Source organism: Tachypleus tridentatus, chromosome 11, assembly GCF_004210375.1.
Source record: "Tachypleus tridentatus isolate NWPU-2018 chromosome 11, ASM421037v1, whole genome shotgun sequence".
NCBI lineage: Eukaryota > Metazoa > Arthropoda > Merostomata > Xiphosura > Limulidae > Tachypleus > Tachypleus tridentatus.
In genome coordinates this window covers 53,727,807-53,743,285 of record NC_134835.1, presented here as the reverse complement: position 1 = coordinate 53,743,285, position 15,479 = coordinate 53,727,807, and the positions used below count along the sequence as shown (strand labels likewise).

General features: G+C 33.2%; 1 protein-coding gene across 1 annotated transcript in view; it reads right to left on the bottom strand.

Annotated features, from left to right (window-relative positions):
• Window positions 1–662: 662 nt before the first annotated feature.
• LOC143232175 (uncharacterized) overlaps window positions 663–15,479 on the bottom strand; it is a 28,660-nt gene continuing 13,843 nt past the window's right edge. The window contains exons 3-5 of the mRNA XM_076467286.1: window positions 13,679–13,794; window positions 7,807–8,213; window positions 663–4,366 (exon numbers count right to left, since the gene is read on the bottom strand). Coding sequence (XP_076323401.1) covers window positions 3,621–4,366; window positions 7,807–8,213; window positions 13,679–13,794 — 1,269 coding nt within the window. The 3' untranslated portion in view covers window positions 663–3,620. The remainder of the gene's footprint in view (window positions 4,367–7,806; window positions 8,214–13,678; window positions 13,795–15,479) is intronic.

Here is a 15,479-nt window from a genome sequence, read left to right as displayed (position 1 = left end):
AGTCAGCACGTTATTTTTAAAGGAGTCCAAACATAATTATTGTTAAAATAAATAGGTTTAATACTACTGTTTATAACCTTGTGTCAACAAGATGTCATATGTATAATAGCCTAAAAGAGAGTTTAAAAATACGGTTTTTTCTTGTTTAACTAGATCGTACGAACACTGAACTTGTATGACGAAAGAATTTCCACACGTGTTTGATGAAACACTACAATAGGATGCTTTAGATATAAACACCCTCTCCTATATACCTCTTTAAATTTTTCTTAAATCTGAATCTTAAATAGGTTTTGTTCGATATATTAATACACGAAAAAAATACACATTTTAAAAGTAATCACAACAAATGAAGATGCAATATCAGTAACTGCGGTATAAGACGGTATATGTAAATAGGTAAGCTTAAAAGAGTCAAAAGGTATCCTTTATTAAAAGTCGTTACTCTTTTGAATAAATCTTGTTTTCATCCAAACCAGACTAACAAATAGCTTAAACTGAAGATTCTCCAAGAATATTGAATTGAGGAATTTTCCTTCAAGATCCAAACATTTTAGTTTTAAAGCGTATTTTACACTTCAGTTGAAATAGAGTAATGCAAGTAGTTAGTTTTACTATTTATTTCTTGAGTAATATTTTTACAAAGTATTTGACGCAATATCTTTTACTTTGGGAAGGTGCTTTATTTCGTACTTTACATTATGTACAAGTGCGAGTACATATCAAAATGTTTTATAATTTATATACCACAAACTGATTTCTTTATCAACATTAGTCATAAAACCATCCCTAACTTGTTGCGATGGGAATATGTATGTAAATACACCATCAAAGATATGTTTCTTACTTAACACACGCTATGTATAAATATATACAATTAAAGTTAAGTTTCACCTATACCTATTATCTCAAGCCTTATATAAACCATTTCTGTAAATAACCTTACAAAAAGAGTGTTTATGAAAATTTAAAATATCAGTGAAAGACAAAATCAGATCATGCAATAGAATTTTAGAAACCACCTGAAACCATTTATCGAATAAAACATACCTGTAAAAACAAACAAACAAACAACACAGTGTTATTAAGAAACATATTAGAACCTGCTTTAGACCACCTCGTACACAACAGTATAATTATATATGACGACAATTATTTCAACAATTATAACATTTAGCAGCTTGGGCTACTTATCTTGTATTGATTAGCGAAACTCAGTAGCTCGAAAAACAGAAAATATCATAACACACAAGAAATAATTTGAAATTTTCACAAGAGATTCATTAGAAGTTATTGGTATAAATAGCAAAACTTAAGTTATTCAGTTATTTTCACACTGTAATAATTTTAATTTTGATCACTAAATTTTGTTGCAATCTGTGTGAACTCACATAAGAATTATGAATAGCCAAGATGATCATTTAAAAATACAATAGATATTTATTACATTTCATTTTCAAAATAGTTTCTTCAAAAGAGACTGAAATATCTTGTCAAATATCTATTTTTACAGTAGAATATTTTCTGTAATTAGAAACATTGTCTTTCAGTTTTTGTCAGTTTATTCGTTTATAAGCTTTGATTATTTTTGTTTTTATACTTATAGATTTTGATTGGCGTATTGTTTTCCTTTATACATCCTAAACAATTACATGATGAAGTTTTCAGAAAACATAAAATATTGAAATGCTCATTGTTTACAGATAATCCAGCAAAATAGGCATAATCAGGAAGAAAAATAGCTTATGTTAACGGATATTTAAAAAAATAATTAAGATCAGTTTCTTAGATATTGATATCAACGAGGATCTTGTCCTATCTACAAGAAAAATATATCTCGTTATATCTACACTACAACTGCCATGGGAAGCATTATTCACTGGAAAAGATATAGAGATATTAATTTCAGAGTATCTTCTGCATTTCAGCGAATATTTTTTTAATAATATTAAAACGTGTAAGGATATTTGCAAGACCTTAAGCCTTTATACATATCATAATTAAACTTTCGTGTCGTGACTGTATAATGCTTTATCAGATATCAGTGTGATCCTCAACATACATTTTAATTGCTTTATGCTAACTTATTGGTCATAATTATGTTCTTAATCACGGAACGTATGTTATATTTTTCATGCAATTCTAGAGCAGAAACTCTGATCTAACGCAGTAACAAAGGCAACAAACAAGGGGGAGAGGAAAACTTTACTTACAGTCACCAGAGTCACGGAATTTTCATGACAATACGCTGACATATTGTGACTAACTTAGAATTACGTTATATTTTCTAAGTAAATGTTATAATGTATACGCCATACTATAATAAATATGCTAATATGGATTTTCGTGTTATGTGTTATACAGCTTGTTGGTATGTTAATTGTAAATATAGTGCTAGCATGATTAATTAAATTCTTATGTTCTAACTTGTTATTTTGATAATTATATTGGGTTACAGACCATATTTTGAATTATACAATTATTTCTATATATATTTAAAAAACCGGTATATATTGTTCATTACTTTAATTTTATCATTGGTACGACACCAAATGCATTACAAGAGATAGAATTATGTTTATGTCCAGAATATTTCGTTCCAAATTACAGTCGCTTTTAATATTTATTAATTCAATACGTATTATGTCCGATATGTATTTCCACAACATTGATTTCTTAATTACAATGAATTCCTGATAAGTCTTACATGGTGTTTATATATTTTTTATGTTCAAGAATAACCCTATTTCTTTTTTTGTGAAATTAGAAAGTAAATTAAAGGAAACTTTAAACCACGCCCATTGTATGTTAGTATTTTGCTCAAACAATACCTTTTAGATTTTGTTTAAATGAATCATTTCCAAAATCATGAAGCTCTTCATAAAAAATAAACTTTGCATGTTTCACATTGGCTAGTGTAAGATATTCAGGTTGTCAATACTTAGTTTTTTTATACTTTGATGGCCTATAGTTCGCCTCTTTCACCTGTAGCTAATATGATAGATATAAATATGTTATTCTAGCCTTGGTATTTTCCAAGTAGTAATCCATCTAATCCAAATACTCTTGCTTGATGATATCAACGTTAACATGTGTGTGTGTTTGTGTACATAGTTAAGTCACAAAATCATACGTTTATTGTTTAAAGAGCAGTGTTTAAGGAGAATCTGACTCTATACTACAACCTTTTATCGTTATACAAAACTAACCAGTCAACCAGTAAGAAATGAAATAAAAATTATTACGTATATTCCTGCACAAAATGTATATTACTGAAAAAGTCACCCCTTTTTTCATGTTCGCGATTGAGGTTATTTACACGTCAGTCTCTATAAACGAGGTATGTATGCCCTCTATTAACGCCAAACCTCGGAGTTCTGATATAGTCCTCTTCTTAATGCTGCTCTAGTTGCCATGCCACAAGGTGCTATTCCATATAGTTTTCAAATAGCATCATTTTAAGTTCAGTGTCACAATCAGCGAGATTATCTCCGAAATACAAGATAGTCACATGAAAATGATTAAAAAATGAAATTCGATTTGTACCCACCATCTGATACAGAAAGCAAGAAACAATCTGATGAAGCTCAATATTTACATTTTTCTGACGTTTCCCACCTTCATGATAACATAATACTTCTGTCTGAACCTGAACCAGAATGGGTAGCAGAAATCAAAGATCTACCAGAAACGGCCGCCAAAACAGCCGCTGAACTAGACGTTTGCGGGACGGACGAGATTAAACGAGACCCTGGTAAAGGGAGATTGAACATCGACGGTAGTGCACTTGATCCTGCTTTCTGCATGTTCAACTCATTAGCCGGAAAGGCGACTGCTGCAGAACGGAGAAGACTCAGTGATGCCGATGTAGGCGAAGTCTCCAAGAGCCCAGTAGACGAGACTAGAGAGGTGTTCTGTGAAGTTGCGGGGTTTAGAGGAGCAATTGACGGACCACTGCATATCGAATTTAAGGGAAATGCATTTTTCTCAAAAGCGCTTGCGTACCATGTGGACTTGGTGTATGGGGCCAAGTAATCAAGACATGTTGTTCTTTGGAGGGAATTTACTTTACTTGATACTAAGGAGCAAGGAGAGCTAGATGTTGCCGTGTCCACTATGGACCAGATTTTCGGTTTACTCCCATTCGTTGAGGCTTCAATGGTGGGACTATGGGTGTCAGGGGACCGACTTACCGGAAGAGATTGTCCCAAGGAATCCGATGAACAAGAAGTTTGAGGGTCAGAGGCGGATTGTGGAGAGCTCACTGCATTCTCCACTTCTTGGGTGTTGATGTTGCTGACATTTAGTTTTTTATTAAAGGAAATTTGATTATCTTCAACATCCAAATGGTCAACATTTTCTGAATCTGTATCATAAAAGAAAAAATATTAATTATTGTGTGTTTTCACACCGCTGATATAAAATGAACAAAAACACGGAAAAATAAATACGTTTACGTTAAAATAAAACCTTACAAAGAAGCTGTTTTAAACTGTTTTTGCTCTACTTTTTTATATTTATGAAATTTCCATAATTATTTCCTATTAATGTTATAAAAAGTTAATATTGTGTTTTTTTCTGTAAATAAAACAATGTTTACAGTCTGGAATTCTTGTTTGTATTTAAGGAGTAATCCACTACTATAACATATACTAGTATGAATTTACATGGAATATCTTTCTCTCTACACACACATATCTATACATACACATAAAAGCACACACAAATACATATATACACATACAAACATACAAACACATGTATATATACACATACAAGCACACACACATATATATGCATTTTTTTACAATTAAGGATTACAGAATCAACAAAAAACAGCAATGAAAAAGTATGTTTCGAGCTCTGACTTTTAGAATCACCATATGAAAATTTGATGTTTGATATACGCAGAAAACATGTTTCTAAACACTATAATAGGAAGTTATTCATAGTATCTTTCATTTCTAAACATAACCGAGAAGTCTCAATGTAATTAGGTATACAATTACGCGTAAACAGCTGCATGTATTTGTTTGCCAATTATGCAAAAACGATTCTTTAATTTTTGCATTGTGCTTACATTGAAGCTTCAACTGTGTAATTTAAAATAATTATAAGGTCGTACGCTGCGCTCTCTCACCCTTAATTCGACAGAGTCACGCTGATTTCAGGCCTCTACCGACTTCAGCATATCTACCCAGACTCAGTTAACGTAGAAACTGATTATCACCTAGTGCCTTTTAACCGCAAATTACTATTTCACGCTTGGTTAGAGCGCTAACCCTGCTATTCACTCATTTCTACACACTTATGAACACACACGGGTGCTTCGCGTTCTCCCAGTGGTTGCGTTATGCCGAGCGGAGCAAGAACCCATTCAAGGGGAAAAAAGAGGGGAGGGGGAACAACAACAAAGAAAAGTCGGAAGCAGGTTTTTTTTTTGTTTATTTTACGCTATTGGTACGAATGTAGAAAGATTTGATTAAACTAAGAAGTCTAGAATGCGTTGAGTTTATATTTTTGCCCATAAAAATGATATATTTTGAGCCAGTACTTTGCAAAATTAAAACTGTTTTATACAGTGTACATATGGAGCACCTGAACTAGAAGGACGCTTAGTTCTGTAGTTTCCAGCTGACAATAGTATGGACATTTTTACTTGATACGAGGGCTGGGAGTGGCCCGGTGGTTAGCGTGCCAGACTAAAGATCTGTGGTATGCACCCAGTTACAGAATAAAGAAAGTCGCCTTTCACACTTTGAGGCCAAGAGATCGTTTTAAGAATGACGGTCGAATCTCATTGTTTGATTTGAGTAATCCACGAGTTGCTTTCCTACTTCAAAACTAAGTACGGTTACCACAACTAGCTGTCGAGTAGCTTTGCGAGAAATTCAAGAAACACACTTAATATTAAATGCAGGGTTTGTTTTTACATAGAAAGTTAACTTCAGTGTTGAAAAAAAGGTAGCTTTAGAGCCTTTTTATTCAAAGCCTCTCTTGATTCGTAGCAAGGTAAAGTGAAAGAAAAACATTCAAGCAAACCGTCTAACAAGTTTTATATGCCTGTAGACAACACATACATATATATATATATATAAAGAGATGTTACAGTGTGTTACAATTAAACACAGTGAGGATAATACCAAAGTTAGCCAAAAAAATAAAGGTTAGTAATCATACTTCGATGACCCAGTATGGCCAGGTGGTTAAAGCACTCAACTCATAATACGAGGGTCGCAGGTTCGAATTCCTGTCACACCAGACATGTTTGCCCTTTCACCTGTTGGGGCGTTATACAGTTACGGTCAATCCCACTATTCTTTGGTAAAAAGGTAGCCCAAGAGCTGGCGGTGAGTATTGATGACTAACTGTCTTCCCTGACACTGCTAAATAAGGGACGTCTAGTGCAGAGAGCACTCAGGTAGCTTTGCGCGAAATTCCAAACAAAAACAAACAAAATATATACACTGCAAATGACCGAGTAGTAAAAATAAGTATTACAAAATGAGAAAGCAGAATTAACTGTATGAGAGCTAAATTTGGTACATGTTATGTAGTATACTTTGTTATGCTAGAGATCTAGTTTCTTGCACTTTAGCTAGTATGCAATTGAACAAAGTCAACAGGTATTTGATTCTTACAACAGTCATACAGCAGGGAGACATAAGCGTTAGTTGTTTGCTTGAGAATCATTTTGAAAAAACGTTTTCCTTTCAAACTTATAGGTTCATCAAAATCTTATTTATTCTATTTCACGTAACTCTTGTCTTCCTTACAAGGGGTCTAGCATAACTAGGTAGTGAGGGCTCTTGACAAGCAATCTGAAGATCGCGAGTTCGAGTCTCTGTTACACCAAACATGTTCACCCTTTTAGCCATGGGGACATCATAATGTGACGATCAATCTCACTATTACTTAATTAAAGAATAGCACAAGAACTGGCAATGGATGATTAGTTGCCCTTTCAATATTTCATTTTAATTTTCGAAATTCTATGGACTCAGTTCTTTATCTATGTTTATTGAAAATGTACAACCAGTTTTTTTTCTTTTTTCACCCTGGTGTATCACAAACACTTTACTCAAACTACGCTATGAAGTTATTCGTTATGTCTTTGCACTATACTTTCTGTAAATTCAACTATAATTCTGTCTGAATGCTCAGGTTAAATACCCTTAATCTTCAATTACTGAACATAGGGAAATACTTTTATTTAAGACGTAAGTTCAAAATCTGGAAAAAAAAAAATGACAATAATGTTTTTGCATTAGTGCAACTGGCCTGTGAAAAATTAAGAAACCAACATGTTTCCACTTGGCAATATCAAAGTTGCTAATTTTGACAACAGAGAAATTGTGAAAATCACAGAAAATCCAAAAACTGGTGGTACGGACCTATAAAAAAACTAATTGTATATTATTCTTTCACGTACATCTTAATGTACTGTACTACCTGTTATTTGTAGTTAAGCATAAATCTAAACAATGGACTATCTGTGTTTTGCCCACCAGGAGTATAAAAGGGGGTTTCTAGCGCTGGAAGTCGGCAAACGTAACACTGTGTGTCATTAGGGGGCTGTATTGTTCGATATGAGTTACAAATTGAAATATTATAAAAGTGAGAAAGGTATTAACAAACTTTGTATAACCTTTTTTTTATATTTTAGGAAAAAATAACCAGTGGTTGTTTACGATAAAATAAACATACCAAGGTGCATGAAATGTTCACCCGTACAAAGGATTGTATTTTCGGTGTTTTCATGTATTCAGACTCAATTATTATTGAAAATGATTTATAACAACTGACCTCCTAAACTGGATTTACTAGGAGTAGCCATTTTCTCCACACATCCCAATGTCCTACTAACACTCGTCTCATCATCATCGCTGTCATCACACCTTCTCGAAGGATCGGAGTTATTTTCGTCTTTGTTTCTGGTAGATTCATCATCCCCATCATCATCAATGTCGTCATCTTCACATCGATTACGTGGTGACCACGTCATTTTGTTTTCTTTTTTAAGACGACGTCTGGCATTTGCAAACCACGTGGATACTTGAGTGAGTGTCATTTTGGTAAGTATAGCAAGCATGATTTTTTCTCCCTTCGTAGGATAAGGATTTTTGCGGTGCTCGCTTAGCCAAGCTTTTAAGGTGCTTGTTGTTTCTCTGGTAGCATTTTTACGTCTAGCTCCGTTTAAGTCCATCCCATATCTAAAACGAGGAACGTCGTGATTTCAGTTTGTTAATTAAAAACACTTTTATGTATAAATTCAGAACATGAAAAAGCTTTAGATAAATGTGGTTATTTTTGCTCATAGGTCTAAAATTATTATTCTCAGGGAGTTTTTGTCATGCCACAATGAACTTTCAAAGGTGTTCGATTGTGCTATTCTTATTACTTTCTAGAATCAATTATGGTTCAAATCAGATCATTTTATCTGAGTGAAAATACTGATCAATTTGATCTTAAGCGGAATAAAAAGCAGGCTTGAGGTAAGAAAAGAGCCACAATCAATTGAACAGTTTAAATTAACACGAGTCATTTGTATCTGTGAGAATAAACAGGAAAACCCAAGATTTAAGAGTAGTGAAATCTTTAGTGCACCATTTCGCGACTAAACTACTACATGTAAAAATATTGCACTGATTCAGGTTTACTTATAAATATTTAAGGATTAACTTTAACTTGTCACGCAAATCACTTAATATTTAATGGAAATTTTTTTGGTTTTTACTTCATTATCTTTATGCTGAGCTGCAAGTCTGTGATTTTTAATGAAATTTTACTTCTGAAACAAACTGAAATAATAGACCTTCGAATAATTTATATCTACAATGATGTAACCACGTATAACTCCACGTCTTGTATATAGAAGAATAGCCTTTAACACACACCTACAGCAACATGAATTAAAATTAAACATATTACATACCCATATTCAATAATTAAGGATTTAACTACAGGGAACCGGAACCAACAGCACACTGAACTGATTTAGAAATATTGTTCACTTGTCGTAAGACATACAGCCCATTAATCTTAAAGGTTAATGCTTTCTTTTCGGAAATTCAATCCCCAGATTCTGATTATTTACTATTTACACGTTAACACAGGGAAGTATGAAACTGTTCACGGGGTTTTTCCCTTGCTGAAAATAAAACAGCATTTCATTTATCTATATATGCGATAGAGTTATTTTCCATTTCATTAAACTATATAAATAATTTAAAGAGCCTCTCTTAATTATTTTTATTACAGAAGATCCAGAAAATCAAGCAAACGAAAATAGATCTCAACTAAAAAACACATGTCTCGTAATGGGACATGTTCAAGTACGAATAAAAGAAAACTTCATTTATGTTTTTAAATCAGTCGTTCTTATACTAATAACGGACACAAATTGGCACTGAGTTATGTCTACTTGCTCATTTTGGCACTTAGAAAACAACCAAAATAAGAAATAGGTTAATTAATATTCAAATTATCATCTAGTTGGTGTTTTGGAAATTTTTTTCTCTTCCAAGAGTCTCTATTTTATTGCCGATTTCTTAATGACTGACCAGTCAGTAACAATATGTTACAGACATTTTATTCAAGGTAAAGAAAATCATAATATAGTGTATTTATTTAAATAATTTTGTTTATTTATGAACAAAGATGGTGAAAGTAAATAACAGTGATTAAATCGTGCTAGTTTGTGCTACACGTGGAAGAAATACTTTTATAGAACAACAGATAAATCTGACAAGAATAATGATGACCGATGATGCCTAAATTTTTAAGTAAACGCTATGAAATTATAAATATGAAACTAACAAGTATGTTATGAGTTGTATTTATATAGGAGATCACGAGAAATAGCTTACCTATTATGAAACAATACCAGCAAATTATAGCATACATTGGAGCAAAGTAGTCATCTGTGGTTTATAAAACATGACGATGAAACCAATGATTAAGTATGGCGCTAAATATCAAATTTCACTCACCAAACATACATTTGTTTGTAAAAGATTGAGAAGTTAGCCTGGAAATAGATCAATCTTTAATAATAATAAACTGCTTAAAATTAAGTAGTTTTAACGAAGTGCAACTAGATTTGTTTTGTAATTAATTCTCTAGATAATAGTTTGGCAGCTGACTCTAGATTCTGCATGTACAAACAACACTTTTCATTATGGGCACCTAAAGCAAATTTTAAAAAGATGCATTCAGTCATGTGTCAAACATCTTCTAAAACCAACTTAGAACTTAGTCTCTCATTAGATGTATTCAAATTCAAAACACACAATAGAACTGCATTTTCTCTCAACTGCAGGAATAACTTATCAACGAAATTTTATTACTGTTACAACCGTTATCTTCCACGAATGGCATATTCGCTTCTCAGACAAGTTAACCTGGTCACAAGACTGCATGGTCTTCGTATGTATATCAGGTTTAGACAGGATGTATGTTACCATTACTTAGTTGAAAAGCCGGCTGGTATTGATGTGTTTGAAACATAAGAACATAGGTAGATACACATTAAAAATGTTGAATTCTACATGTTTACTTATCACATGACTAGCGTCAACATTTAACGTCCTTGTAGACTTATCGAAGCTAGACTGTTTGATAGATCGAGATTTTTGTAGTCACACTTAGGACTCGTCCTTGTTGATAAAATAGGAATCTCATTATAGAGGTTCACGAATTCACAGTACATGTTTTTATGATAAAACAAGTTAAGCTTCTAAGAAAATAAAAATAAAAACAAAAAAGACGAAAACGGCGAAAGAAGATTAATTCGGTGTTCAAAAACAATGAGATATGCTGCATACTGATGAAACAAACTATAGATACCTTCAAAATGATATATATTTTTTTAAATCTGTGTTTGTACATAACGACATATTTGTGTTGTAAGTGTAGTAGGTATGCGTGTTCCTGTTCAAAAACTACTTCGCCAGATAGTTACTTACCGGACAGCTCTTGTTAGACTCAGCTGAACAAAATTCAGTTCACAAACAAACTCACTGAATCACATCTCACTAAAGAGTATTATGCCAATTAACAAATCGTTAGTATTGGTTCCAACATCATTCTTGTTAGATAAAGAACTTTGTACAAGTAATCTAAAAACATATTTTAATTTTTCTACCTAATAAGCTTTTTCTTTAGTAGTGGTAGAGAAAACTGTATTTTCCACATTTTATAGCAGAGTGAACTAGTATCTCAAAAATTTATGTCCGAGCTAGACTAAAAGGCATCTATTTTTCACATTTCACAGTGAGTTATTATCTGAGGAGTGTACACATAAGTAGACTTAAAATTTTTACATTTTTCGTCTTTTATAACTTTGGGGGTTGTTATCAGATACCTTATGCTTGGGGAGCATTAATATACTTGCATTTTTACATTTTGTATTAAGCTATTATCAGATGTATGAGATAATGTCTGTTTATCGGCAAGAAAATTGTATTTTCACATTCTAAATAAACTATTATCTGGCAGACGTATGCCTTAACAACAGAAACAAACTTGTACTTTTTGTTGTTTTGAATTAAGTACAAAGTTACTCAATGCGATATCTGTGCTCTGCTCACCACAGGTATCGAAACCCGATTTTTAGCGTTGTAAGTCCGCAGACATACCGCTGAGCCACTGGAGGGCATTGTACTTTTTACCCTGTTTATTATTCTAAAAAAATTAAATTTTTACAAACTGAAACAATACTATTGCATAGATGAAAAAAGTAAATCTTAAATAGAGGGTTAAATACAGTATACTTAAAAACTTTTGAATCTTCAAATAAAAGGATTACATGACAACCGTATCCGATACAGAGTAGTGGTGAACGGGTTGTATCAGAACTGCATTCTGTCATTTTGGTGTCGGGAAGACAGTGTGATGCTATAGATGATAGCTTTTGAGAAGAACATGTGACAGCCCTTTTCGAGGCATTCAGATAACAAAGATGTAATTATATTGAATATTTAGAATCTTCAAGACGGGGACATCACTTGTCCCCGTGAGAGCGTTTGAAAAGAAATGAATATAGATAAATTTGGGGTACACGAACCGTTCTGCAACAATTCGTACATCAGCCGTGGCAAACTAAGTACGGTGTTTTGCAACAGGTATGAACCCATGAACACAGATCAGCGGCAAAAGGCGTTCACGTGCCCCATAAAACAGTAAGAAATATAGACAAGTAGTATATCCGCCTAGAAACGAGGCTAATAGGATATGAGTTTCACAGCGACACACCTCAAGGAGATGGAGAATGAAAAGTGTATTTACGCTATCTCATACAAAGATGTTCGGGTCAAAACCACCAGGCGCAGTGCCATTCAATTTCTGTGCAGTTGGACAGAAATTGAAACGGCCACTGGGAAATCGTCGTTCATGAATACTAGATGGATTATTAAAGGCTTGGAGGAAAGAGTGGTGTGTTTTGGACATGACAGCCTTAAAATTGAGCTTTTTAAGATGGAAACTACACTGCAAGACTATTATCAAGAGTCAGGTTGTTAGATAGTGTATGATTTGACGTGATTTCGTAGCTGAATTGACGTGATGATGATCCAAAATCGTTTTAATAGGACGTGCTTGAAGCTTGTTCAACTCTGTGCTCTCTCGTATGTGACTTACAGGTATTGTAAGTTCTCATATGTTTCCATTTTTTTATGCGTATATACGTTTCATTATAGCACAAATAAAGAAATAACAGACCGTTTTCATTACATATATTTGTTGGATCAACACTGTGAAACTGTCAGTTTCATGAAAAGACTTCAAACCATGCAGTAAATTTTAACTTCTGAATGTACATATTAACAGTTTTATAGATCTCTAACTCTATTACATTTTTACCTGTTTATATACATTTTTGAGTTAAGCCTTGTTTAAGTGGTCTTAAACATTGGACCACTTGAACGGAGTACTGCGTATTTTGAAATTCACAATACACTTTTTCACTCAACTTACTCAACTTAGCTCTTTGCATTTTAAAGGACAACTCATTTTATTTTACAGATTTATTCTGAGACTAGTAAAACATCCCGGTGAAGCTATTTCTTTGTGTGAAATCATTTTATGAAATCTGCTATTTCACTATGTGGATACGACATATTCAACGATATGCCGTTGAAATGAAGGTTGCATTATGACATAGTTCTTAAGGTAAATAAAATTATATGAAGATTCATAAATGAAACTGTTTAACAATCAAAGAATAGCATCATACACTGACCAACGAGTAAGGTTGTACAAGAACAATCGTATATGAATAGATCTTACCTACGTAAATCTTTTTACGTATGTGAATTAATATGGACAAAACATCTAATAGCTAACAGGTAATATCGTTAATGGACCAAAATAAAGTGGAGTCCTCTAACATAATCTATATATAATGAAAAAGCTCGTAGAATGTAAGTAGCCATGCTCCAAGGTCTTCAATGTACAACATTTACAACACTATTGTGGAATTCAAAATTTATTCTCAGTTCTTTGAGAGTCAGTTTCTACTTATTAATTATAAACGTTTGTTCTTCAAACAATAAAAAAGGTTCTTACAATATCTAAGAAGTAAATAAACAGGAGATAATTTCATAAGTAAAACTAATGATATAATTTCAAGTATACATATGTACTTTCATTGTACGGTCAAAGCTAACATAATACTTACCCATTCGGAAATGGATAGTTTCCCAAAGTTGCCGAATCATATGGATAATACATTGTTCCAGCATAAGATAAACTTCTCCAAGCTTCCAGATTTTCTTTAATGTCGAATCCATTTGCCTTTAAACAGAATAGAAATTACACACACTGTAATAATAATAATAATACGTTTTTTAGGTCAATACCAGTTAATACCATATAATTCTAACACGAATCAAGTTTTCCTCATCTTGTTCTGTTTTGTCTTTTTTTCATTTCGGGATATGAAAATTGCAAAATATGCGAACAAGAAAAAAACACTACGGCGGTCCAGCATGACCAGGTGGTTAAGACATTCGACTCGTAACCTGAGAGTCGCGGGTTCGAATCCCCATCACACCAAACACGCTCGCTCTTTCAGCCGTAGGGGTTACAATGTTATGGTCAATCTCACTATTCGTTGGTAAAAGAGTAGCCCAAAAGTTGGCGGTGGACGGTGATGATTAGCTGCTTTCCCTCTAGTCTTACACTGCTAAATTAGGGACGGCTAGCGCAGATAGCCCTCGTGTAGCTTTGTGCGAAACTCAAAATAAACCAAAACCTACGATAGAGGCAACAGTAACAGCAATTAAGTTCTTTTGGTGTGTCACAATGCGCGAATAAATGAAACTTTTCATATATATGTAATATGTTCACAAAGGCTTACACTTTCACGTTTATGTTTGAATACTCTAAATTTACTTCTAAATAATCATACAATTACAGTATGACATGATATCAAACTATTGTACATGATCTAACTCACAATCGGCACTGTTATCGACATCCATTGTTCACCAATGCTCTCTTTTTGTATAAAATCAGTTCCAGGTATCCAAACGCATAAATGTCGTTACTGAGTATAATATGTTTAACAAAGATTTTCATGTTTCTTCGTTTTGTTCAAGATGCCAAAGTACAAAGTGAAAAAGATAGCTCATAATAATTATAAAAGTTTACCAAATAAAGTAATTGGGTTTTTCATAATACATACATAAAATAGAGAAATACTCATGAAGAAATCAAAACGTGCTCAGAGATCAAGCGAAGAAATTACTGAGGAAAAGGTTAAACATAAAGGAATGTTTTATTGCGAATTACAGCATTTACTTAAGGTTTATATGTTTTTCAGCATCAGGCTTACGTGCATAAGAAAAGAAATACAATAAAAAAGTACCGCCAAAAACACCTGCTTATTTTTCTGTCTAACTGTTTAGTCAAAGTTTTTACTTTAACCCGTCTGATCTTACATAAATAAACAATAAAACCGTCTGATCTTACACACACAAAGAATAAGAAATGAAAAATCGCGCAAAGCTGCACGATGGCTATCTCCGCTAGCCGTTCCTATTTAAGCAGTGTAAAAATAGAGCCATGGGCTACTCTTTTACCAGCGAATGGTTGGATTGACCGTAACGTTATAACGCTTCCCACGGCTGAAAGGTCGAGAACGTTGTGGGGCTGTGAATGAGCTACGAAATTAACGGTCAGTTGTCACTATTCAGTGATCCTGGAATATTTCAAAGAGTTGGCGGTAGATTAGGTGCTTCGTTCTAGTATATCAGTTCAAAATTAGGAACGGCTAGCGCCTGTAATATTGTGTAACTTTATAAGAATATCTGAAAACAAACTGATCCTATTTTTGGGTACTTATTCATTAGCATTATCATAGCAATGTTTCTAAGACAGGAATTCATTTTGCTTGAATGTTTGTTAATGAAATATCATTTCGATCTCCAGACTTGTTTCTGTGTAGCTGTAGTTAGATTATACATTGTATATTTCTA